This window comes from Dermacentor albipictus, chromosome 6, assembly GCF_038994185.2.
Source record: "Dermacentor albipictus isolate Rhodes 1998 colony chromosome 6, USDA_Dalb.pri_finalv2, whole genome shotgun sequence".
Lineage (NCBI taxonomy): Eukaryota > Metazoa > Arthropoda > Arachnida > Ixodida > Ixodidae > Dermacentor > Dermacentor albipictus.
In genome coordinates this window covers 103562152-103589461 of record NC_091826.1, presented here as the reverse complement: position 1 = coordinate 103589461, position 27310 = coordinate 103562152, and the positions used below count along the sequence as shown (strand labels likewise).

Genomic DNA, 27310 nt, shown 5'->3' with positions numbered 1-27310 from the left:
ACAGCCCATACGAAGAGTTGCGCAGATCGAAGCCTCTGCAACTTGTTGAACGCCTACTGGCCGAGCATCGCTGCATCACAGGGATTGAATTCAACGCGAGCTCGAAGCCACACCGTTCGTTGCTTTCAGTACTGAAACGTAACTGTTCTTTGAGAAGCGTTGCGGTCTGCGGCAGATTCAATGGAGCGGACGACGCAGCTTTCATGTGCGAGGTGGTCAATTCTTGCTCGCATCTCGAGAGTCTGGCTTTCAAGGTTCTGGATTTCGAGAAGGAATCGGGAATTAAGACGAGTTTGTTTGGGACATCACTGGATCTAGACAGGCATCACCTGACGACTCTCGACGTGGCCGATCTTTTGATGTCCCCTAGTCAGGCGAGTTCGCTCATACATGCTCTCATAAGAAACAAAACTATCACTGACCTGCGCGTCGGACAAAGCGTGTTCAGATACCGCGACGAAGCTTCCAACGCACTCTTCGCCAGCTACCTTGTGAAAGACGACTCAGCGCTGCGAAAATTGACGCTAAAATCGAGTGGCTATTCCGACTGGGACTTGGTATTGAGAGAACTGATCGATGCGTTCTGCAAGATGACTTCTTTGGAGGAACTGAATGCGGACATCGCTGTGATGAATCGAGAATTGTAAGTATAGCTGGCATTCTATTATGGATCGGTGCTATAGCATTCAGACATTTCGCAACACTCCTCTCGGGTCTTTCTTTGTCAGCGGAGGCAAGGAATACACGCTTTGACAGGCTGAGAACGGAGAGTTGACTGTGTATATACCAAAGTAAAATCAGGTTTGAGTGGAAGTGATGGCATCCCAGACGGGCAGTCACCTTCGGTTCTGGGAAGAAACACGGGGCAATGACCCACCACGGCGGAGCACAGCGAAGCGACAGATAGTCGCTAATTCTTAACCTTGTAACATCCGATGTATCGTATAATACCTTTGCGCTGTACAGTAAATTTGATACCTGAAATATTCATTTTACCGTTTCACACTTGACGCATGGCCTATATATACAGGAGAATCAGTGTTGCGCTGGAGGAAGTTTTTAGTTTTGGAGATTTTAGTGAAATATAATTTTTTTTACGGACAATGTCTTGCTTGGCCAGCTAGCTCTTTTGCAGGTCCATCCAGGAAGAAATACAGCGTAAATCTAACTGCCCCTGGAAATGCGATGGCGATGATGATGATAATGATAATAACTGTTGACAAACGTTTGGCAGGTGATTCCATTTCTAGTTGACGTCGATCGAATACCGTCACTCCAGCGTGGTATTGACAATAAATCACGCTACCTCGACCCCGAATCCTCAGTCGCAACGCAACCATGAAAACATTGTCTTTCATCCACTTCAATTACACGTTGAATCACCTTTTTTTAACACGTGTACTCTTCATAGAGAAGAACGAAAATGCAGCAGTTGATATAGCTTTTCTTCTCAAACAGTCATTGAGCAGTACACGGTTAATAACGCGCCATGATTCACTGTGAGGCTTGTATGACCAGTATGTCGTGTATGAAAAGCTTGTAGATCCAGTGGTCACTGTCAATCGCCACTTGCTGTAACATACGTGTTCGCAGACCTAAAGCATGGTGGATGCCTTGAACGTCCTTTGCGGATGACGTTGGCTGCGATTCTTCTTCGCGTTAAGGAACGCCAATTTGAGTGTGTGATGCGAGTTTTCAAAGTAGTGCACCTTTTTACTTGATTTTTCTCGTTTTGTTTTCTCTCTTGAGTTTAATTGTTCTTCAGCTAATACGCGCTTTCTATGTATTTGCCAGCGTTGGTGCGGTCAGTCTCTTCGCCGAAGTGGTCCTTCGGAGCGCCACACTGCGCAGCCTGAGGTTACCTTCAACGTTCTGCGACTGCTGTGGCTCATTCTGCTACTGTGGTGTCTACAGTCCAGATCCCAACGCCGCGCAATGCATGCAGCCCTGGCTCGCAGCCCTGCGGAGACCGAACTTGCCGCTCAGCAAGCTTTGCATCGACTTGCGGGGCTTCGGCGAAGCTGAGTGACAGGCCTTCTTCGGCGCAGTAGCGGAAACGGACGCTCTGAAGTCGGTGGTCGTTCTCTCCTTGCCCGGAATCGACCGTCCGGACAGGGTGTGCTCCACCATCCAGGATCGAGGACTGAACGACCGAGTGGTCATCCACGGGTCTTACATGCGCAACGCAGAATGTCTGCAGCAAGGCCAGCAAATCAGCAGCGCAACCGTCAGAACGAGGCATTTGACGTGCAATGACAAGTTCGGTTTTCAGACAGTCATCTCAGCTCTAGAAGCGCTGGGTGGCTGCGCTCACATAACATCGCTCCGGCTTGACTGCAATAATTTCAATCGCAGTATGTTCTCCGCCTTGTCGGCATGTATAAGAGCTCCGTCCAGGCTCACTGACGTAGACATAAACTTCGGTTACGTTTTTGCCTTTCGGAGAAATGTGAATCGTGATGTGCAGTCTGAACTGGTGAGAGCGCTGGCCTCCAATCTCAAACTAGCAAGAGTCAACGTCAAGGGAGTTCTGCTGACCAAGGACGACTTCAAGCGGCTCGCGTATGGTGCCAGCAAGAGCCTAAACCTCACAGAATTCGCCATGACTCCCGCCTGTGTCTTCACTGCCAGGTATGGGGAAGCGCATGGAGCATTGAAGTGCTGTTTGGTCCACAGGGCCAATGCCTGGACGGGAGAATCCATCGAGAACATCGCACTGGCCGACATCTTGGTATGACTCAACGCTATCTTTTGTTGGATCATTTCTGATCCTAAGTTACGTCATTAGCTAGTGTGGACAGTTCACGCGTAGTAAGCGCCGTGTAGTGTTTTTTGGCGCCAATTGCTATAGAGAACTCTGGTGCTGCGAGTGCACTAGTGCAATAGAAGTGCATTACGCGTATCTAGGGGTGCTGCGAATGTGGTGGCTCCAGCCGCGTGGTAATAGAATAGAATAGCTTTATTTCCATCTACTTGATGGAGGAGGCTGCAAGTAAAAGCTGCTCCTGTAGAGGCCGCTTGACAAGGCCCACCCCCCCTACAGAATATTGGGCGACAGCATACATGCAAACACATATGCATAATATATATATATATATATATATATATATATATATATATATATATATATATATATATATATATATATATATATATATATATATATATATATATATTGTCACGTGGTAGTGACGGCGAAGAAAGAAGCAGTACGGTGGAATACAAAACTAGCTTTTATTGGGCGAACCTGTGCCCACAAAACAGGCTACACTTATAGCACAACGAAAGCGGCGAACACAGTCGGCGATCGTCGAAAATCTGATCTCCGGGTCAAGCGCGTCGGCTTTTATACAGCAGTAGTCGAATGTTCCAGTCTAATCGTTCGGACCCGCGTGCCTTCCACAAAGTTCTACACCATTCGCGTCACGCGATGAAATCAGATAATACAAGGTTCGGCGACAACAGACAGCGGATAGACGCATCGATAACTTTCCAGAAACTTCGGATACATGCAAGCGCGTCCCGCGCTGTGCGATAAGATTTGTTAGGCGGTGAAACCTGGTCGCCCGATAAATATAAATACACGTGTCAATATATATATATATATATATATATTCTCATGAACCCACATACCCGCATATACACATGCACACCCATATCGATACTGAGCCACTGGTAACTAAATCAAAAATACTTAGGGTAGCTTGTGTGGTTCTCGTGGTGAATACAAATGAAACAAGAAAACGCCGCTGAAAATTACATACACGCATATATATACACACACATGCATTCATATACCGCTATATGCATACACACTCGTATGCGTACCTACGTATATATACACACATACACAGAAGCATATATACACACTTTATATACATACTAGCCGAGAGGATGTACACTTAACCAGCAATTTAAAAATCCTGCACATACAAGTCTCTCAGTTGTTGGGCCGTTATTTTGGTGATATCAACGCCTACATTATTATATTTATTTAGAAGCATTGGCACTGTGTGTGACAGCTTTTCCCTTAAATAATTTTTTCTGGGTGTGAACACCCGTCATACCTCTTTATGACGGGTAACATAAAATTTGTCATTAAGTTCAAGGTTACAAAGTTCTCGTATAAAGGAGCAGTTCAGTTTTACTTCCCGCCTAAATGCAGTTGTTAAATTGTACTGGTATAACTTTAACACAGAAATTATGTTGGCTTCCTGAAATTAGTTTATACTATGGGAGATTTAGGGGACATTAAAGAGCAGCTGGACAAACTTCTTTTGCAAGACAAGTAGTTTATGCAAATTAACAAAAGTAGTTGTACCCCATACCAATAAGCAATAATAGAGGCACGAATAAAAAAGCCAGTTATAAATGAGAAGTTTAACTTTAAACGGCAATAGTGATTTACATTTCCACGTCATTCCAATGACCATATTTAACTGGATTGTGACTGCGTCAATGTGTTTGTCCCAAAGCATGTTACTCGAAAACGTTACGCCGAGAGTTCACATACAAGTAACCATTTCTATTGTTTTTTGCCAGTACATATTGTTAATGTTTGACTTCACTTGCTTATTTTTGGGCCTAAAGAGCACAGCTTTGGTTTTGTTTCTATATATTTCTAATTGGTTCATTATTGACCAGACCCTCAGCTTAGGGAGCATGAGGTTCGTTTCAAACTCTATATCTCTAACGTGTGTTCCTGAAACAAATATACTGGCGTCATCAGCATACAGGACATATTTCGCGTTTAGGTAAATATTTGTTACATCATTGATATAGGTGTTAAAAAGAAGGGGCCCCAAAACACTTCCCTGCGGAACTCCTTTTGAAATAGGCTTCATACTTGAGCAATGCATATCTATCTGAACAAATTGCTGTCTGCTTGCTAGGTAAGATTTAATTAGCGCGAAGGAATGACCCCGAATGCCATAGCTATGATGTTTTTCAATCAATATTAAATGGTGAATATTATCAAATGCTTTGCTAAAATTCACATAGACGCCAAGCACAAGTCTTCTTTCTTTGAACTGGGATAAGATGAATTTCTCTTGTTCCAACAGTGCATATTCGGTGGACTTATGCTTTCTGAAGCCGAATTGGGCAGGGGATATTATATTGTTCTTTTCGAAAAAATTATTAAATTGGTGATGTAAGATTTTTTCAAGGCCCATAGAAATGATCGGCAATATGGATATAGGCCTATAATTTTGGATATCATTTCTTGTCTCCCTTTTTAAATAAAACACTCATAGCGATTTGCATTCTTTTCGGAAAAGTTGCACTGGACAAACATAAATTAATAATTTATGTAAGGTACGGTGTGACAATATCTAACACGTGTTTTATTGGTCTAATTTGCATGCCTTCAAAATCACACGAGGAACTAGTTCGCAGTGACATGAAAGGAGAGAAAACTTCATGTTTAGAGACAGGCTCAAGAAATAATGAGAAGGGGCTAGCAACAGGCTTCAACTTAAACAATGTCCTAGATGAACTGTTTTGATTGTTGCTAACAAAGTGATCATTAAACATAGTGGCGAGAGGGATGCCAGATATCTCATTGCCATTTTTGTTCAGTTTTCTATACCAGAATGCGATTTATTTCAATTAAGGACAGTATTTAACCTTTTCCATAAGAAGTCAGGCTTTGCTGCAGAGCACTCCAATTCAGACGGAATGTGTCGCATTCTACTTAGTTTTATTTCTTTATTCAGTTTATTTCGATAAGTTTTCAATTGTTTCAGTGTATCTGGGTCCTTATTTTGAATAAATGTATGATACAATTCGTTTTTCGATGTATTTTTGCAAGCAGTTCAGGCGTTATCCAAGGTTTACGAATTTTTTTGCCTAAGGTAATTATTTTTTCGGGAAAGTGGTACTTATATACACCGGAAATTATATCTATGAACTTTGTATATGCTTCTTCAGCGTTCGCGATTTGACCGATAATTTCCAGGTCACAGGTTAACATCTGAGTTCTAAAAGCCTCAAGGTTGGCTGCTGTAATTGGCCAAGTGAAGCATCTCACATCCCTCTTGTCTCGAAAACTGTGTTTAGGTGTCATGATAAATATTGGAAAGTGGTCGCTTATGTCGTATGATAGCACACCGGCGGGGATGCTTTCGTTTTGCATATTTCTAATGAATAAGTCGAGTAGAGTTTCACTGCTGTCTGTAATTCAGATTGGTGAAGCAATCAGATTTTCAAAACCATTTGACGTTACTATAGTGATCATTTCTTTCTGGTATGTAGAATTTACAGACATATCTATGTTAAAATCACCGCCAGATATCAAGAACAATTTATTGTCGGAAACAAAACGCAGAAACTGCTCATAGAAACAAAAAAAAACTAGGAAGGCTGCCATTTGGGGGCCTATAACAAACAGAGACCAGGTATTTGCCAGCACGTGCCGTGAGTATTTCGAAGTCGTCACATACAATACAGAACGATGGAAGCATTTCGCAATTCACTGCATCTTTCAAAAACAACATAACACCGCCCCCTCGACGACTTGGACGATTTAAAAATAACGGTGATAAGGAGAAAAGCTAAGTTCGTCGCGGTCATCTTTGAACTACGTCTCGGTGACCATGACGGCGTCGAACAAAAAGGAAAAACTGGAGATGAAATCCACGATATGTGTTAGTTTAGTGCAGAGCGAACGCGCATTCAAGTGAAGGCATTTCAAGGAATTCTTATGTTCGGCTATACCAGCTGTATCTAATTCTTGCGGAAGAATTATCTATGTTGTGTCATACTGGACATTTAACAAAACAATGTGCAATCATGAAAGTACAAACTAAGCGGGAAGGTCATGTGCATTTCGTATTACAAGTGATCGGTCGCCATCCGCCCGCCTCAGAAATACCTTGCCATTTCGGTGCCACGCGTAACGGTACCCTTTTTCTTTGGCCCATTCTTTCACCATACCAAGTAAGTGCCTGTTGTGACTGGTCAAGTTTTCTAGTACGAAGACACTGGAGTTACTTCCCTTCAATGTATGCTTGTTCACAAACCACTGATCTCGCACCATTTGCCTTGTGAACCTAACGATGACACCGGGGATCTTGCCAGGCCTTGCTGGAAGGCGATGTATGGCACAAACGTCTAGTTCCGTGAGTTCGGGAACCTCCATCATGTTAGCAACACTGTTCACTTTGTTTAGAAGATTTTCTTGCTCAGAGACAGGAATTCCATGAAATTCTAAGTTTTGCCCTCGATTTCTCCATTCCAGTTCATGCAACTCCAGTTGAACTTGAACAATTCTGAATTTCCTTTGTTTCCCGCTCTTGTGTGGCCACCCGTTCAAGAACTTCGCCGTATTTCTCTGACATCATTTGAACTGATTCTTCAATTTTAGGCACTGTTTCTTTAATTGGCATAAGTTCGTCAAGCTTTCGGTTACTGCTAAGCAGCAGTGATCTAATGGCCGTAATCTCATCGGCACTGGCTGCAACTTTTTGGCCTTCTTTCGCTTTCTTCGAGGCCTTACAGGTGAGGCACGACCACTTTTGCCTAGCAGACGCTGATTTGCTCTTGTACTACTTTTCTGTGAAGCCAGAGCGATCTGCCATGTGAAATCGGTGCTCGCAGTCTGCGCATACTATCACTGCCTCAGTAGGTTCAAACTCGGCCTCGCAGGAAAAACAACATATCTCTTTCGTTGTCATTGCTACGTATGCAACTTAATACGTTTCTACAAAAAATACAACAAGAAGGGCATAGAAGCCGACATCTAACACATAAGCACTGATAGTAGTCTAATGGCAGCGGCAGCGGTAGCAGTAGTATATACTCAGAAGGCAGCCGTACAGAAAGGTACCAACCTGCAAAAGCAGAACACAGGCTTATACTAGGTGTTTCCCTGCCGCTGCTGCTGCCGCCGAATCAGACAATTGCACGGATGTGGTCTATAAGCTTCCCACTTGTTGCTTCAAACTGTTTTGCGATTCCGTACTGACCATGTGCATCAGCACAATGCGCCATGAGTGCGAGAATTTCCAATGGTTAGGCGCATCTGCGGAGACTAATTGCTTTGCTGGGTTGGACAACTATGAGCGCCGAGAAACTTCGGAAATAGCATCGCATATGTCGCCACAGGGTTGGTACAAGCCACAGATGAACACAAACAGACAAATGCGTTTAATTACCATCATTCCCTGGGGTACCTAAATGGTAACAGCCCCTTAGTTTCATCCAGTAATATTTCTGGAAATCTGTGGGGAATTTTGCTAATTTAAAACTTTATCAGCCGTGCACGAGTTAAAGAAATACTGAGACAAAAAATTTCGATATAATTTTTTTTCTGGTCCAGTAAGTGGCTAATGACCCGATAATCACGGCACGAAACGTCATTTCCTTCAGAGCGGTACAGAATTATTTGGAGTCTTCAACCTAGTGACCAATACATGTGCTGGTTTCAAAGAGCAACGAGATGGGCCAAAGAAGTAATGTAAACAAAACTGGGCAGGTGATCGCCCAAAACTGTGACGTACGCAGGCCAGCACGTTCACTGGCATGCGAGCTTGGTCTTCTGATATCTCCAATGGACTTTCTCTTCCCCAGTGTAGGGTAGCCAACCGGGATCAGTCCTGGTTAACCTCCCTAACATTGGTTTATCATTTTCTCTCTCTCTCTCTCTCTCTTTGGTTTTGCGAGTTCGTCTGCTCCGTCTGCACTTGCTTTGCGACGTCCTCGCCATCATCGTTGTTATCACTCTCGTCCTCTAGCGGCGACTATATCCTGCAGGCGGGAGTCGCCGCCGTATAAGACGTGGCCAATCACTTTTTATTGGATACACTTCAAAGCAGCGACTCCCAAGGTACGGCGAGTGACAGTAATATGCGTACGCACCGCTGGCAGTAGTATGAACGATTCGTTGAGAACGCTTTTGTAATGAAATGTGTTTCGGAGCCAAACACAAAGCGGGGTAAAAGTCGGCACAGCATCAGGCTTGGCGTACGTAGTCTTTGTGGAAGATCATAGGACCTGTCTAAGATCCGTGGGTTTTTTTTATACCAGGCACGCTCGAAATGTAACGAGCAAATATGGTTGCTCTTCAACGGCGGTCCATTCTAAGCGTCCAGAGGTGAGCACGAACTCCGACCACTTCTACCGCTTATCGACGCCGACGGTAGTGAACGAGCAAGCCAGGCTCGCTGGCGATCGCTAGCTGTCGGATCCGAGGGCGACGGTATTTGCGATCCGTCCGCAACTCGTAATAGAACACCTATATTCGTCAACACTATCAACGTCCGCACATTCATGTCGCTCATAATTCAAAGTACAATTAGTATTCCCGATGCCGTTGGTAGCGCTCAGAAAACAAACTGGTCAGGCGAGCCGCTTCGCAGAGACGATGGCTGCGGCTCTGCGCGGTCCCCTTGCGAGTCAAAACCCCGCCGAGGATACACTATTTCGCGCAGGCTTTTATAACATGGGCACTTTCGAATACGCTTTACTATAGAGTTATTTCTTGTCAGAAACACGTTTTAGCTGGTTTTTGTGCTGCCGTCAGTGTCGAAAAATAAAAGGAAACCACTGGGGCGATCGGAAGCGAGAAAAACTTGCTAACCGGGCCCGCCCCGATGGCTGCGCGAACACGTGACGTAGCGTATTCTCGGTTGTTTGCAATTCTGCTTTGATGTCTATGTCACGTGGTGCTGCGTTTCGCGGTCGTCTGCCTGCACGTACTAAAGCGAAATTCGCTGTTGAGATTTAGCAGACGATGTGTGTGTGGCCAAAAATATCGATCTCACAGGTTAACTCTACTTAGAAATTTTGTGTCAGCACTGCTTTAACCAAAATATTTAGGTGTGCCACAGATTGACAAGTTATAATCGCTTCTTTTTTTGTTTCCTGCACTATAAGTGTTACGATGTTCGGAATGAGGGTGCACATTTCTCAAAGCCGCACCCCACCTTTCAGGGGCTGGGTGAGAGGTCCTCCAGTGTGATGCGCGTAAGATTCTTTTTTGCACTGCCCTATAAGCTATCGAACCGGCCGATGCTGTCTATCGCAGTCCTTTCCATTTACAACAAGACATGTTGAACTCGCTGTGGCCTTCAGAACAACCATCGCACTTGTGGATCGTGACGACTGCAATTCGCACACCCACGTAAAAAAAAAGGAAGAAAAAACAGCGAACAAAGGTTGTTATATTTTTTCGTGCTCACTCCTTGAAATATTTTTGCGAATATCATCGTGCATCCAACAATAGAGGTCGCCTGTAGTTCTTGCGCAACAGATTACTGTATTCGAAATCTTAAGGTTGCAGTCGATGGCGCTTTAATGTAGAATTCTTATCGCACGTTGCTGAATTCGTTATTGGCAATCTTCAAGAGGCCGTGATTCTGGCGTTGCGTTACCGATGTTCAAGTGGAGCTCATATGCATTTTCGCGCACACTGTCCGATACCACTCGCGGGTGCAATTTTAAGCGCTTCAAACTTTAGACCCTTTGCAACCTCATCAAGGGTTTTTCGTCGTTAAACCCCACGACGGCTCATTTTTTCGACTTGCAGGAAGCGACCAGACGGAATGCCTCCGCCGTCCTTGCGGCAGCTAAGTTCGTGTTACGCGAGGAAGATGGCGTCGAAGCCGCTCGTTCTATCGAGCTGATGCACGACCATCCTCGTCTGCTCGAAATGGTGAGCGAAGGCGCTGACGTCACCAAGGCCGCCGCCAAGGAGATGATCAGCAGCGCCCTGCTTCGTGTTCGCCACTTGAGCCTCGACGAGTTTATGCGAATGACCGGCGTCGTCAAGAAGACGGCGGAATGCCTTGCTGATCCTGGAACCAGGCGTCAGCTCTGTGACCTGAACCTCGAATGCTGGCTTCACATTCGCCGCTTCTTGAAGATAGCGGACGTTCTGCAGCCTCGAGCCGATCTATGTGAAAATGGTACAAGGGTTTTCTTATCCCTATATTTTCCTGGCGGGGCATGAGAGGTCAGCTCGTTTATTACATTGGGTGGAATGTGAATATGAATACCTGTTCGAAAAAAATGATGGATTACAAGAATGGTCGTTTGGCTGCAACATGAACAGCATGAAGATTTGTTATAAATTTCCTTAGGTATTGCTGCAATAAATCGTCAGGTTGCCAAGGGCTAGCTATTTATGAACCTAAGATTAATTTTTCTAGATGTCACCTTTTTTCTCACAATATATTGAAGGGCACGGGCGGCCCAAGTTAAGCTGTAAAACTGTTAAGTCTACACAGTCCACATTGACAAACGGAAAAAAGTTACAAAGTGTAACCCACGATTCAATTATTGCGAATCCAGCAAACCTGACGGTTAATGCGTCGTAAATCGTCCGTACTAGCTTCGGCTGTCTATCAATCACACCTGGGAGGACAAAGCAAACACAACTTTTTTCTTTTTATTGTTCCCCTGCTTTACAAATATATAAATTAAGCTGCTGTTTTGGAGTCCCACTTAATCACATAGCTTGCACAATGTTGCATTTTATGTCTATTTGCACATGGGTGAAAGAGAAAGACTTCAACAAAAGACGAAGGTACCAACCAAGTTAGGCAGGACTTGCTACTTCATTGAAATGATTCAAGTGATACGAACTAGTAACCTGGCGCATGAGATTTGTGTAGCCTTTAAAAAGACTGTGTGTGTGCGTGTGAGAGCAGAGGGGAAGTCACATGACAGTTTGTTGTTTTCATCTTTATACTTAGACTGGCAAGCCCCATGACACTACGAACATGCTACTATGAATGGTTTTCCACAATTAAGTTAAGGTTTTGATCACCAGGAGATATGTATAACGTGACTTCATTGTGAAGAAGTCGGTCGGACGGGCTGGGAACATTGTGACAGGGGTTTTAAACATAGCGCTCGCAAGCGTCTGTGCATAAATAACTAAATAACGATTTGATTAATGAATGCACATTTATGTATAACTTAACGGGTTCATAAGTTTCTGTAAATGAGTAAAATAAATAAATTATTTCTCGCGATATAGCCAGCCTTTCCGTATTGTACAATAAAGCACACGTAACCAGTTTACATAAATAATGCTCCCCCACACGTCTTGGTAACAATGCCTCCATACATTTTCTGAATATTTTCTTGCAGGCTGGAAGTAACCGTCTGCAGAGCAGAGCTTTCAAGCGTTGGAATAGAAGACAGGGCATGTCCCTATGACATCGACGTACGGCTGAATCAAGAAGTCAATAAAATATTCAGTCTACGAGTCAATCAATAAATCATGTCTGTTTCCATAATGGAGAGCAAAGTAGTTTTTGGAAATGCAAATAATCCACTCATGTATTTACTATAGAGGCAACAAACTGGCTGTTTTAATTACGCCGGCATCTTTATGACATTTCATGATATAGAGAATTGAAATATCGACTGTGCACGTAATAGGCGAGTGTTTTGTAATACTGTAGCGACGATAAAACATTTTCTTTTTGCCATCCCTAAACTAGTACTTGAATTTGTTAAACCTTAAATGAAACTTTAGTCTTTCCTTACCAAAACTACTATAGGGTAATGAAGAATGCCAGTCTGGGGGACACTTGGTTAATTTTGACCATCGGGTTGTTCAGCTTATCGGTAAATCTAAATACACGAATGTTCTCGCATTTTGCTTCCGCCTCAGAATTGTTATTGGTTGGGTCTTGTCGTCGTCGCTGTACGAACAAATGACTGCAAGGAGCGCTTCGCTTTCGGAGAACAGGTGTGCAAGTGCATTTCGGCCCACGAGAAAAAATGTAAGGGAAAGTTCTGTGTAGTGCCATCATCCCAATTTAGGCACACAAACCATTCATGACGCCGGCGACGGAGAGAGACTGGCGTGGAATGCTAACGCCCATCACATGCCCTGTTAGATACGCGACCTTTTCCTGAGCCTCCTTCGAGTTCACCAGACCACATCGAATCGCTTCACACCTAATTAATGAGCGCAGAAGCACATCTACCACGTTCCCGATGCGCGGCACGTGCAAACATGTTGGAGGGATGGATGGATGGATGGATGGATGGATGGATGGATGGATGGATGGATGGATGGATGGATGGATGGATGGATGGATGGATGGATGGATGGATGGACGGATGGATGGACGGACGGATGGACGGACGGACCGATGGACGGATGATGGATGGATGGATGGATGGATGGATGGATGGATGGATGGATGGATGGATGGATGGATGGATGGACGGACGGACGGACCGATGGACGGACGGACGGATGGATGATGGATGGATGGATGGATGGACGGACGGACGGATGGATGATGGATGGATGGATGGATGGATGGATGGATGGATGGATGGATGGATGGATGGATGGATGGATGGATGGATGGATGGATGGATGGACGGATGTTATGAGCGTCCTCTTCGGAACGGGGCGGTGGGTTGCGCCACCCAGCTCTTCCTACTATGCTGCCTAATACCCTACCTAGGTTAACCAATGAACAAAAAAAACCTATGACCTACCACGTCCCAATTTTCTGCTCGCTTTTGCGATCTGTGGTTTTGTACGTCTCCGTCCTTTGTCGTTTCCCTACTTTTCTTCCACCAATCCTCCAATCGCGTCTTACTAATGTCTATTACTGACCTATTTGCTTTACCACTGCTCCCGCTGAACCCAAGGGCTTCAAGGAGGCCAGTGGTGCCTAAATCGACGGCTGGGTAGACGGCTTCACATTCTAATAAAATATGCTCCGTCGTTTCCCTAGCTTTACCGCAGCAAGCACATGCTTCTTCTTACTTCTTATATCTCGCTTTATAGGTGCGTGTTCTAAGGCATCCCGATCGCGCTTCGAAAAGTAATGAGCTCCCCTTTGAGTTATCATAAATGGTTTCTTTCCTGGTTTCGTTTTTTCCTCTTAAGAATAGTTGCTCATGGCAGGCTTCTTTTCCTTTGCCGCCACCCATGAGATTAATTCAGCTTCTCTGACTTTTCGCTTGACCTTCTTTATTGCTGTGTTGCCCACCCCACAGGCCGCATACTTGCTGGTAAGCTTCCTAGTTCTTTTCCTCCACTGTGAATCAATGTTTTGCCTGTACAGATACCTGAAAACTCTCCCAGCCCATTAACTTTCTTCCATATTCCTCAGCCGTTCTTCATACTCAATTTTACTGCGAGCTTCCCTCACTTCAAAACTAGTCCAGCCCATATCCCCCTGCACAGCTTCATTTGTAGCCTTCCCGTGAGCGCCCAATGCGAGGCGACCCACTGACCTTTGGTTCCCGTCGAGTCCTGATTGTACCCCTGATTTAAAGCAAACAACCGCGTTTCCAAAAGTAAGTCCTGGAACCATTACCCCTTTCCACATACCTCTGAGGACCCCGTACCTATTGTATCCCCAGAGCGCTCTGTGCTTCTTTATGGCTGCATTTCTCCTCCCCTTGACTGTTATGGTTTTTTCTTGTGTTTCCATATATCCATTGCCTTCGTTTATCCATATATCAAGGTATTTATATTCTGTTACCCGAGGTTTTTCTTGGCCCTGTATCTCCAGTGTCTGTTCACTGTTTTCATTGAATACCATAACACCTGTTTTTTCTAACACTAAATTTCAAACCTAAATTGTTGCCTTTCTGTCCACAGATATTTGCCACACGTTGCAAATCACTTTGCTTATTAGCGAGCAACACAATGTCGTCCGCATAAAATAAACCTGGGAGTTGCTGCTCTATTACTGTACCCGCCTGTTTGCGTCCCCCACCTCGTGCGCCGCATTTGGAGGTATTAGGGAGTTTTAGTGTTGGGGACGCAAGCGGCTTGCGTACGCAAGAACTAGGGGCGACGTTACTGCGCATGCGCAGACCGCTACGTCTACTTGCGTCCTTGGGTTGTTGGAGCGGCCGAAAACATCGCTGCCCCTAAGAGGTCACGTTACCCACGTGACTCTTGCGGTGTAGGAGAACTTACGAGTAGCTAGCAGGTAGATAATCTAATAAATCTTTCGCCAAGTGTCGAGAGACGTTGTTTTTATGTGTATTAGAGAGGTTTAGCGTGTCTAAACCTCTCAGGTTTAGTTGGGGTGTTGGGGCGGAGCCATAAACGGGAGCGTCCTGCTTGGTGCATCCACCTGGCGGCGCAAAGCTCAAATCGCCAAAAGCAGCTAATATTACTGTAACCAAGTCTATTCTACTTCTCTGCTGGTGTAAATTATCGGTACTGGCTTAATTGTGTTGCTGCCAAAAATTTATACCCGCAGCAAAGTAAAATACAGTTGGTTACTGCAATATTAGCTGTTTTTGTCTGTTTGAACTTTGCGCTACCAGATTTCAGCACCATGCAGGTCGCTCTAGTTCATGGCTCCGCCCCAACGCCCCAGCCTGCGTTTACCTGATTACCGGACGCTGTAAACCTCTCTATTAACTGCTTCTAATAAAAAGAGTTTAATGTACTTTACTTCATGTGCTTTATTTCATATTTTATAACATGATAACGCAGCAACGATCAGACGTTGGTGGTGCTGCTGCGAGCGCATGCGACGTCATTGCGGTTTGCGTTTGGGGCCGTTTGGGGCCGCCGTGGTTGCTCAGTGGTTATGGTGTTGGGCTGCTGAGCACGAGGTTGCGGGATCGAATCCCGGCCACGGCGGCCGCATTTCGATGGGGGCGAAATGCGAAAACACCCGTGTGCTTAGATTTAGGTGCACGTGAAAGAACTCCAGGTGGTCAAAATTTCCGGAGCCCTCCACTACGGCGTGCCTCATAATCAGAAAGTGGTTTTGGCACGTAAAACCCTAAATATTATTATTAACCTATAACACGTTTCTGCTAGCGTACGCAAACGCACCCAAGCGCTTGGGGCCCCAATGCCTTGCGTCCCCAATACTAAAACTCTCTATTCACTGCTTCACTCTTCCCGAAAGTGTAGCGAGAGCCTGGCACGGTTCCAGGTAACGTAGGTCTCGAGAAAAGCTGCTTTGCAGCTCTGGAAGGTCGCTCGAAGACAACCCGTCTCCCCCCATCCGCCTATTGCAACGGCGCTTGCAAGCCGCGAGGCAACGATGGTCGTAATGCACCGTGAAGCCCTGGGAGCAATCACTCCCCCCTCCCCCCCCCGTCTGCCTTTGTAACCACAGTTGCAGACAAGGAAGGCAATACCGCAGAGAAGTACTCCCTCGGACAGGTGGAGACAATGGAGTTACTTTCTGAGCCGAATGAGACGTACACTCGCACGGGCGCCTACCATTGGCCGAAAATGACGACACCTCAGCGGGCTCGCCGATTGGCTGAAAATGACGCCACCTGAACGGGCTCGCCGATTGGCCGAACGGGACGTGACTTCGAGACACCGAAGGGGTTAAAAGCAGAGACTGGGAGCAGCAAGGGAGCATTCCTTCCTTCATCTCTTTCGAGCTTCTTGCCACGGGCCGCAGGGTCCGAGTTGCTGCCGGCCCGTGATGACTTTATGACTGGTAATTTCTTTGTACTCTCACTGTAAATAATGTAAATTAACCTCCAGTTTCCATCTCAAAGTCCTCCTCAACCTCGGGCAACTCCCACACCGAACGGCAAGGTCCAATATCTGGGGGACAGCAATTGGTGTTGTCCTCCAGATCCAACTGGAGGCAGCGCTAGGGATGAACCTTCGTCGTAAGAGATCCAGCAACGGTTACAACATGGCCTGGAAGGAATGAGTCAATGTCTAGCGTAGCGGCCAGTCCGGAGACAGTTGCAGTCACGTTCTCGCTGGGACTTTGGGATAACCCATAAATTTCGAGCTTCAAGGACCTGTTATGCTGCTCATAGGCGTTTATTTCACGTCGAAGGTTTTGAACGATAGCTGCTTGTGAAGCGACCTGAGCCTCCGGTATCGCCACTCTCGATGACAATGCAGAAACGTTTTTGTCACGTGTTGCTGATTCTTACAGCAATAAATCATATGTGTTTCACAGGAATTCAGCCTGGTCGTGTATTTACTGCATTTTGCATTCGCTGCTACGATCTCAGACTTCAGACACAGCAACTCGTCTATCTTAGAGGGAATTAAGGAAAGAGAATCGACTTGCTCGCAAATGGAATACAGCAATGATAGCTTTTCGTCAATGGCTGGTGAATGATCAGAACTACCTTCGGACACATCCACAGATCTGCATATTTTGCATCGCCACTTTGCTCTCCTTCTCGTGCCCATGGCCGAAAAAGGGCCCTCAGCCACACCGGAACACTCCTAGCATTCCGAGGTGACATGATGATAAACAGCTAAAGCACTGCATATATCATTCCTCACCAAAAAAAAAACATATCCCGGCTGAGTACATTTCTTTACTCTATCACATAAGCGCATAAAAGTGCACACACGCGGTCGCTGAATTATAGGGCAGTCTTACAGTTAGCGGCACAAGAGAGGCACAGAACCCGCCGTGGTTGCTCAGTGGCTATGGTGTTGGGCTGCTGAGCACGAGGTCGCGGGATCGAATCCCGGCCACGGCGGCCGCATTTCGATGGGGGCGAAATGCGAAAACACCCGTGTACTTAGATTTAGGTGCACGTTAAAGAACCCCAGGAGGTCGAAATTTCCGGAGTCCTCTACTACGGCGTGTCTCATAATCAGAAAGTGGTTTGGCACGTAAAACCCTACAATTTAATTTTACTTAAACAAACAATGAAGCTAGAGAGAACGAAGGGGAAATCCCTGTGTTAGTTGAAATGTAATAAATAAATAAAATACTATGGGGCTGCACTCACGTGGTACACGGTAAGTTTGCGCTCTGCATAATTTCCTTGCTTCGAACATGAAGTTGCTAACGCAGGCAGGCAGGCAGGCAGGCAGGCAGGGCAGGGCAGGGCAGGGCAGGGCAGGGCAGGGCAGGCAGGCAGGCAGGCAGGGCAGGCAGGCAGGCAGGCAGGCAGGCAGGCCCCATAATGTGCATGAAGCACCTAAAGAATGCTACCGCATTAATGGAAGTGTCTGATCACCGCATGGAATATATGCCGTTCTTAGCGACTCTTTGTATGCGATTCATCGCGGTGAAGAGCTTGCATGTTTCTGTTGTTGTGTTAATGGTACTGCTCTTCAAGTTTTACAAGTAATAATTCAATCTGTAGCGATAAGCTTTACTGAATCGTTATCACTGTTATTCGTCATGTGCTACTACGTCTGACCTGATTTACGGGCTGCCATGTGCCGCGGTGACTGTGGACGCCAATTCACATGGTAACATTCGAGCGCTTGGTTTTTGGCTTTAGCCAGGCTGTTTTCCATTCCATCTTAAGTAGGATGTTTGTCCCCAATGGTGGGGGACTGGTTTTGTGGTGGCCAACGGCATTGGTGCACTACTTCGAAAATGAGAATACTGAGGGCAAGAAAACAGCGAAATATTGCTCCCGTAGTATCTGCGCCCCGCACTACGTCTTTTTGAAGAACATTTCTGTAACATATCTCCCCGGCACCATACTCGTTCCAAGGTGCTTTTAAGGCTTCAAATGAAGGTGCTTCAGAGCTCCGTTAATGGTATCAGTGGCTTTGTCTTCACATTGTGGAACAGCAATTCATTAATAGATCCAAGTCCCAAGGAAGTAAAATATTAAGGCGAGGTTGGACGAGTGCAACATGTATGAGGGGCTATATACGTGTTACGTATAATGACTTGGCACACGAAAGCGTCTATACACAGCGCGGTTTGTTGTCTGAATTACATTCCTCCCAATTTCACTGTCTATATGTCTGATGTTCGTGTGTCGGTTCTCTTTTCTAAGTTTCAAGTGGTGAAAAGAAATATGTGAAGACAAAGTAGTCTGTGCTTTTATGTGGTTCAGCTTCAGCGAATAACAAATTTAAAATCAATTTCTTCATGCATTGAAGGAAAAGAAATGTACTTACTTGTGCTTGAGGCATGGCACATATTAAGGTTACTTCAATATCTAGAAAGGGGCTTCTGCTGCTCTGCGCCAACGTGAAAATTTTGTGTGTGCGCGTGTGTGTGCGCGTGCGTGCGTGTGTGCGTGCGTGCGTGTGTGTGCGTGCGTATGCGTGTGAATAATAGGCTGCTGTTACGAAGGACAGGATGTTTCTTCGAGTCTCTTGCTCACCGGTGCCAAGACGACTGGAAAGCTCTAACAATAATCTGAAAAAAGAAAAGGAAATTTGGCGTGTGGTTAATTCTTGAGTCCTAGAAACGTTTCCCATACTTTTGCTGGAGCAAGACTTGAAGAAAGCAGCCCATGCATGTTGAGAACGCAACACTGTCTAAATTTGAAAATCGAAACTATTTAACGCGTGGTTGGGAATAAACGCACGTAGGGGCCGTGGAGGTGCCAATATTGTAATTTGTTAGAAACATATGTCCATGAAAGTCAACGTATATTAATCATAGAAGTACCACACGTTTTAAATAAGATATTCCTTTTGTAATGCAGTAATTACACGTAAGCTGGGCTATCGGTCGTCAACCAACGCCCAGGCAGAAAGCACACGCACAAAAAGAAGAAATGCTGACCCTGTTCGAGAAAGAAGGAGCAGCAGCGTGACTTGTAATGAGGTGTACACTTATGTTTTCATTTTTTATATTTTTTTATTTCATTTCTTTTTATTTCACGGTGTTCAAGCGGGCTTACGTTATATAGATAGTGAAAAACTTGCGTGCAAGCCAGCATCTCTAATCTCAGTAACTCTTTCTTAAAGAGAAGAAGAAAAGCTCTAATTCGTGAACTCGCTCTACACAACTAAGCAATAGATATGTAAAATGTCTGCAATATTGAAACCGTGAGTAATAACATAAAAACGTCTTTTCTGTTATCCCAAAAATACTGGAAGCCTGCAAAGCTACCTTAGCCTTTCTTGCCACACAGAAGCAAAAAAAAAAAAAAATCTTAGTGCCCTTCCACTCAGTAAGGAAGGATGACTAGCGAAGCTGTGTATGTGAGCCCCTTAATAGTGAACAGCACCTCTGCCGCGGGTAGGCCCAGCATGGCACTTTCTTCGGGATCGGCCAACGTGTGGCGAGTGCGTAACGGCTGCTTCACGTCCGCCGCGGGTCACCCCGGCAGGGCACTATCTTCGGCATCGGCCCACGCATGGGAAGTGCTTAACGCCTGCTTCACCTCCGACGTGGCTCGGTCCGGCATGGCACTATCTTCGGGATCGGCCGACTTATGGGGAGTGCTTAACGGCTGCTCCCCCTCCGCCGCGGGTCGGCCCAGCATGGCACTACCTTCGGAATCGGCCTACGTATGGGAAGTGCTTAACGCCTGCTTCACCTCCGACGTGGGTCAGCTCTGCACGGCACTATCTTCGGGATCGGCCGACGTATAGGGAGTGCTTAACGGCTGCTTCCCCTCCGCCGCGGGTCGGCCCGGCATGGCACTATCTTCGGGATTGGTCAACGTATGAGGAAAGCCTAACGTCTGTTTCACCTCCACCGCGGATCACTCCGGCAGGGCGCTATCTTCGGCATCGGCGCACGCATGGGAAGTGCTTAACGCCTGCTTCACCTCCGACGTGGGTCGGCCCGGCATGGCACTATCTTCGGGATCGGCCGACGTATGGGGAGTGCTTAACGGCTGCTTCCCCTGCGCCGCGGGTCGGCCCGGCATTGCGCTATCTTCCGGATCGGCCAACGTATGAGGAGAGCTTAACGCCTGCTTCACCTCCGCCGCGGGTCGCCCCGGCAGGGCACTATCTTCGGCATCGGCCCACGCATAGGAAGTGCTTAACGCCTGCTTCACCTCCGCCGCGGGTCGGCCCGGCATGGCGCTATCTTCGGGATCGGCCGACGTATGAGGAGAACTCTCTGCAGAGGCTTCATTTCTTAACACGAGACAGAAAACCAAGTCAAGGTGGTTCTTTTAAAGAAAAACTGTACTGGCTTAATAATGTTTAGGTATACGAGAGGAAGGGAGGGGATACACTTTTGTGCCACTATAACAAAAAGTAGATGAAATTACTGTATGACGATGTACTTGCTTTGACACACAGAAACACAAGCCTACAGTAGTAGCTCGGAAAATTTGCACCTAAGGCATGGGCCAAGCTCTCGGGTCACGTGCACTTTAGAAATAAAAGAGGCCCATTTTTGTGGAACACGAGAAATGCATTTGAAATTAGAATAGAATGTTATAGAAATACTTTACCGGAAAAAGTACTTAAACGCGTTCAGCAGAAACAGAATTAGGGAAACTCAAAGTCGGGTAGGATACCATTCGCGATGCTCGCGCTCCTCCTTCAATGCCGTGCACTGCGAAGTCTCTGATCCGCTTACTGAACGTCACCATGGCTAGCAGTTAAAGTCTGACTTTTTATTGTCATGTAAGCGCCACTACTTTCGATTCTCGCGCCTACCACGCGCTAAATGCGGTTTTCTTCAGGGAACATCAGATTGCCTAGGTAGTGGAGTTGTCGTAGCGGTCACGGTATCAACGTTACGGAGCAGACCACAGCTACATGCATGAGTACTGCATATGGGCACCGTTCGCTTTGTGCTTGAGTGTGCGCTCGCGCTCCTCCGTTCCTGTCTGGCCATGCTACGTGGTGCGGGCCGGTTTGGTCCTGCACCACCTTGTCCGACAGACAGCGGCCCCAACCAACTCGCGCATTTTGAAGGGCTACGACTAGCCCAACCGAAGGGGATTCTGACTGGACGTGTAGCTATAAGCCGCCAGCTGTGAAGGTGGCGGGAACCTTGCGGGTGGTTTAACCTGAAGTTTTTCATGGTTTGAGGCTAGTTGAGTGTTCAAAACTGGTTGAGAGAAGCGAGACTCAACGGCAACGACCGCGTTAAGCAGAACAGCCGAAGTTTAATTCCTGCGCTGGCGGCCGTGGCCGAGGGTCAGCAGACGATAGACGGCCAACAATTACTACTGGAAAAGAATGAGCGAACTTTGTCGACCTGCCCCAAGTATCTGACAACGTCCGACAGAACCTATGCGAGCCAGCGACCCTCGATGCAGTGTTTGAAAACAAGAATTAATCTTCTGCGCCCGGCCCAAATGGCATCCGAATGCAGTTTTACGTAATGTGTCAAAAAAAACCTCTTCTCTCTATGGTAACATTATTTTAGATGGACTTCAGCTAGATTCCATCCGCGGTAGCCGGATAGGCCTCCCCCGCAAGCCAGGCTACCAGGCTTCGTACCCATGGCCTTGGCGACCGATTACACCCTTAAATGCGCATTACAAAATGGTATCGTCGCAGCCAGCGAAATGAAGAACCGACGCTCTCTTCCAGACATAAACCGCGAGATGTATGTGTGCAGCATACCAGGACGATCAATCTTTCAATATTTAGCATTGACAAGGGATTTTTTACAGCGAAGGTGAACATGGCGAGCCGATTCCTCCCTCCGTCTGTTGGTCGCCTCTACGCCTAAAACTCTTCCGGCGCAAACCCGTGCGCATGCGCGCCATAGAGAGGGAGAGAGGCGCCATATTACCGAACACCACCTAGACAGTGCAAAGCCTGTTTACTGCCATCGATGACGTCACGCTGCCTGATCCGAAATCTAAATTTAAAAGCTACGGTGATGAAAGCGGAGATGTCAAAATCACTGTTGTCTCTTCCGAATCATCCTATTAGATTCTATGGCAATCGGGCCAGGTAACATAACGTCATGGATCGGAGTGCAAAGACCTTGTCTATGTAGACGCTTTTTAATTAGCTTAAACTTCAGTGACTTCATTGCTCTCCGTCGCAGCGGAGCGCGCGATCAGCTATTTCCGGCTTCGAAATAGGCAGTCCGCGCGTCATACATACTCCTTAGGATCAGGCAGCTTCCCATCAGGAACACCGCCAGCACAACCGGAAACTAGCTCGTCCACGCTGGGCCATTGCTGCAGCCCATGCACAAGAAGCTCGTGCATCCGAGCGCAAGCAACAACTGCACTCTGCTGAAGCGGCAGCCTACCTAGCCATCGTTTAGTGAAGGGTCGGGGTTAACCCAGTGACAAAATGGAGGCCGCACATGTCATGTTCGCTGGTTAACCATCCGTACGAAGTGCTTGGGCGGTTATTTCTTCCATGTCACCACTCGGCGTGGCAGCCCAGTGGTTACAGCATTGCGCTGCTAAGTAAGCTCAATGCCGCTGATTCGACGCTTCCAGCGGCGGCCGCAGTTCGATGAGAGTGAAATGCGAAAACTATTGCGTATACTGAAATTTAGGTTAGTGTTAATTAGCCCCAGGTGGCCAAAATTATTCCGGAGCCCTCCACTACGGCGTGGTTTATAACCATCGTTTGTGTCGGCACGTAGTGTTTCAGAATGTTTTTTTTTCCTTCTAGGTGACGAAGAAAAAAAGAAGCAATGTGCGGATGCGCGTCGCATCGGCTCCGCAAATTTTGAATGATTGTCGACGTAAATTTCAAGAATTCACCAACGTCTTATTATCTAGAGGAAGGTGGATGTTTACGGATCACCCTGATATCACTCTCAAGTAGGTGGACTGTTCATTTTCGGCACATCAACCACTTTTATATAACCCCACGCCGACATAGCCGCTAAGCCTGACCCAACAAAGCTGGTGGCTTGAGCCTCCGCAAGGTCGCCTCTTTTCGGGTTAGCGCTGCAAGGTGACCACGGTGAGCGTGGAAGGAGAAGATATAACGAGAGAAGAGTACGAGGACTAAAAAGGTTGGCGCGTTGTGAAGAGAGGATGATGTGCCAACGAACATACGAAATAGCTCGGAGCCAAGTATCAGGCAGCGCGCTTCTCAAGCCAGAACGCAGTCACGATCAGGTGGAGCAAGGGACAGAGAACAAGTCAAATCATGGGCGGCAAGGAGAAGGCCCAGTTTGCCAATGCCAGAGCAAAAGATAATAGCGCGCCCACGTGACGAGTTCAATGACACCGACTTTGGAATCAATCGCCTAGAATGCTGCATCGCCAACGCCGCGGGAATCCCCAGAAAACAATTGGAAGATGACATGGTGTGTGCCATTCACAAACAGAACATTGTATTGGTCAGCACGCCATCGGAGGAGTGCGCCGAAAATACAGCGCTATCACTCGACTGTGGATGGGAGACAAGGAGTTCGAAGAAAACGCGTACGATTCGGCTTCGGAACATGCATCTAAAGGCGTGATAAGAGCACTAACGTACCGTGTTTCTCCTAGAGAAATATCGAGATGCTAGCAACACCGAAGAATCCGATGGTCCTCATGGCCAAGAGGATGGGAAACACCACGAACGTCATCATGCTTTTCTACCAGCATGGTGTCCCAAACTATGCGCGATACGTAAGGGCTCTGGTCAAGTGCTCCCTACACCGGAAGCAAATATACGTGTGTTACCAGCGCGGACGCCTCGGTCACAGAGCCGATGTCAGCCCGAACCCGAACAACAGGATATGCAGAGACTGCGAGACGTAAAGCTCGCAGCAGGACCACGAGTGCTAAGACATGTGTCAACTCTGCGACAAAGACCACTCTACGGCAGATCATTGTTGTAATGCCAGGTACAAGGTACCGTACTTGGTAAAGAGGCACCGCTGGGAGCGAGCCAGATGACAAGAAGGAGCGATGTACTACGAAAGGGAAGCGGAAATACCGTACAAGTCACGACGGGAAGGCTCGAGACAACGATGGGGACATCGAACGACGTACGGGTACTCGCCGGAAGACTTTCCAAGCTCCATGCAAGGGAAAGGGGCCGCTCGACGTCCAACAACAGATCGAGATCGCGGTCCACATCGAGATCTGGACCTAAGACCAGTAATAACGGGCCTGCCAGAGCACAGAAGGGAGGACGATCCCAGAGCCCAAAATAACGGGCAGCGTCAACGGCACCGCAGGAGGCTTACAGATGAGCTGGGCGGACGCGGCTTCCGGGGCGCGTGCGGAGGCAGAGGCTGCTTTTCAAAATAGAGTTAAGACGCTAGAGAAAGAGGTGGCGCTCATCAGGCACAGCAGTGTTGCTTTTATGGACGAAATTAAAAATCTCAGGGAAGAAAACGAGCGTTTTAGGAGCAGGAAAGTGCCACGCAGCGAGGAAACCTCGCGAGTTATAACGGAGAAAAAAGACGCAGCAATGGAAGAAGACGTAGCACTCACCCACATTAAACACAAAACCGAGAACGCTCCGATTGAAACCGGAGCAAAGAAACTCAAGCCAGCCACAACGCTCCAAGGAAGACAGGAGGAACTTGAACAGAAAATTGACGCCTGCATCAAATAGAACAAAACATAACTTGAAACTAAACTGGAACAACTGGAAGCGAGAGTTGAGGCAAAGATATAGGCGCTAGGAAAGGCCATACAACAGCAAGTGCAACAAATTATGGCAGACTTCGAAGCGAAACTAGCATTATGGGGACCGCAACCAAGTAGCGGGGTCCGGTAAAGACGGAACTAGGCCCCCAGTACCAGCCGAGGGATTGGAAAACCAGTAACGTGGCCATGGACAGATGAAATAGATACACGATCTGGCAAAGGAATTGTAGAGGATACGATCGAAAACGATACATTCTGCTACAACTCCTTAATGGCAAAAAAACTCGAATGTTATAATGATGCAGGAAATTGATGGGCTGGCAAAATTCGTGGGATACAAACCTTTGGGTAGTGCCAAATGGGAGACGAAGATGCTAACGACGTTGGTAGCGCAAAATCACACAGTCGTGCAACTCGACAAAGACCTTAAGTGAATCGATCGCATTCAACTAGAACTCATACCTACGAGGAAAACGAAGGACAATCTCTTTGCACTAAATATACACAGCAGTCCAAAATGTAGACATCATACGTTTCGAACGCTTTTTAGAAGAACTCTAGCGATCGCGGACAACCGAGCGGTAGAGATCGGAGGCGATTCTTACGCCCAACACGCGGCATGGGGCTACAAAATCGATACTCAAAAAGACAGGAACCTCCGCCTAGATGCGCAACAGGAAGGCCTGACCGTCGTGACCGACCCATCGGTTCCCACAAGAATGGGTACCCGCGTTTGCGCAGATACTACGCCAGATTTAACATTCACCAATAACGTAGGTGACGCGCGGTGGACAAATAGCAACACGAATTTGGGAGCGATCAAAATATACTAGAAATAACAGGACAGAGCAAGAAAAGGGGATACAACGTAAAATTTGTGGGGTTTCGTGCTCTCCAGGTGGCTGTGTGGAGCCATAGTGCGGAGCGATTGATGCTGTTGTGTGGAGCCATTCCTCTCTGCCTAGACAGAATGGCAGCAGGTCATAAAACACTGTCGCTCTGCTGTCTTTCCGCCCACGGGAAGGTCAACAGGCTTTCTCTATTGGCCGACATTTTGGCGGGATTCGGGCCCTACTTTCGTGCGCTCCGGGTACGCGCGCGCAAGACAAGGCCAGGGGAGACCACATCGGGGCGTCTGAAAGTACCTACGTGTACCTCTCTGCCGGCGGCGGCCCCCCTTTGTCCGCCCCCGGCCGATGGTTACGCAGTAACATGTGGATGTTGCCTGCAGTGACCTCAGGCAACGGTCAAGGTACGTCACATCCTCGTACTGCCGCTGGGCAAAACTCTGTTCACAACAGCCAAAGGGGCTCTTCTTCACTGCCTCGTCCTGCCTGTACATCATATCTAGCAGCTCCCGAGTACAGCGGAGTGTGGCGACAGACTTCCAGCGCAGTTTCTTCCTCACCTTCACCAGCTGCTCGGTGACACAGCAGGTTTCGTCAACACAAACATAAAACGTGAATTGTTCCTGCAGCGTCTTCTGGCCAATGTACAAGCGATTCTCATCTCAACTCACAAAAGTTTGCTGTTGGAACTTGCAGAACTGGCCGACAACATGATAGATATTGCACCAGCTTGTAGATCTCCAGTGTCCAAAGTCGATTCCGCCTATGAAATAGAATAAAACCTCGCGTGTCAGGTAGCCAAGTTGCGCCAAGAACTTCGAAGCGCTCGCATCTCTAACCACTGGTTCTGTCCACCTTATCTGCCCATCTTGCCACCTACCGCACGTCGGTCGTTTTCACAAGCTTCATGCAGTTTTTCAATGAAGAACCTCTGCTACTATCACCGGTGTTCTGGCGCTGCCACTCGGCGATGTGCGTCCCCATGTTCGTGGCATGTAGGAAACACTGTGGCTAGTTCAGTGGTGGGTGACCATAGGCATTCCGTGAGCCACTTTTTCTCAATTGTCAAGGGTCAGAGGTCTAACCATTGAGCTCAGAATGGAAGGACAGTTTCAACGGCTATTCCGGATAGCAGGTGCCTGCTATGCTATCTTAGGAGCCGACTTCTTGAGACATTTGTGTCTGCTCATGGACATGAAGTAGTGCTGCCCGGTTGATAGCATCACCAGTCTGACAGTCAATTGTTTTCTGTTGGGCACAATGGCTCTAAATTCCGTTTTCGTCAAATCACCTGCCTATGAAAATACGACTCTTCTCACCGA

General features: G+C 47.0%; 1 protein-coding gene across 1 annotated transcript; it reads left to right on the top strand.

Annotated features, from left to right (window-relative positions):
* Nucleotides 1-203: 203 nt before the first annotated feature.
* On the top strand, nt 204-12201 carry LOC139047081 (uncharacterized). Its single transcript, XM_070521032.1, has 4 exons — nt 204-374; nt 2468-2731; nt 10529-10907; nt 12097-12201. The coding sequence occupies exons 1-4, from the start codon at nt 204-206 to the stop codon at nt 12105-12107; spliced, it is 825 nt and encodes a 274-aa protein (XP_070377133.1). The 3' UTR covers nt 12108-12201.
* Nucleotides 12202-27310: the final 15109 nt, after the last annotated feature.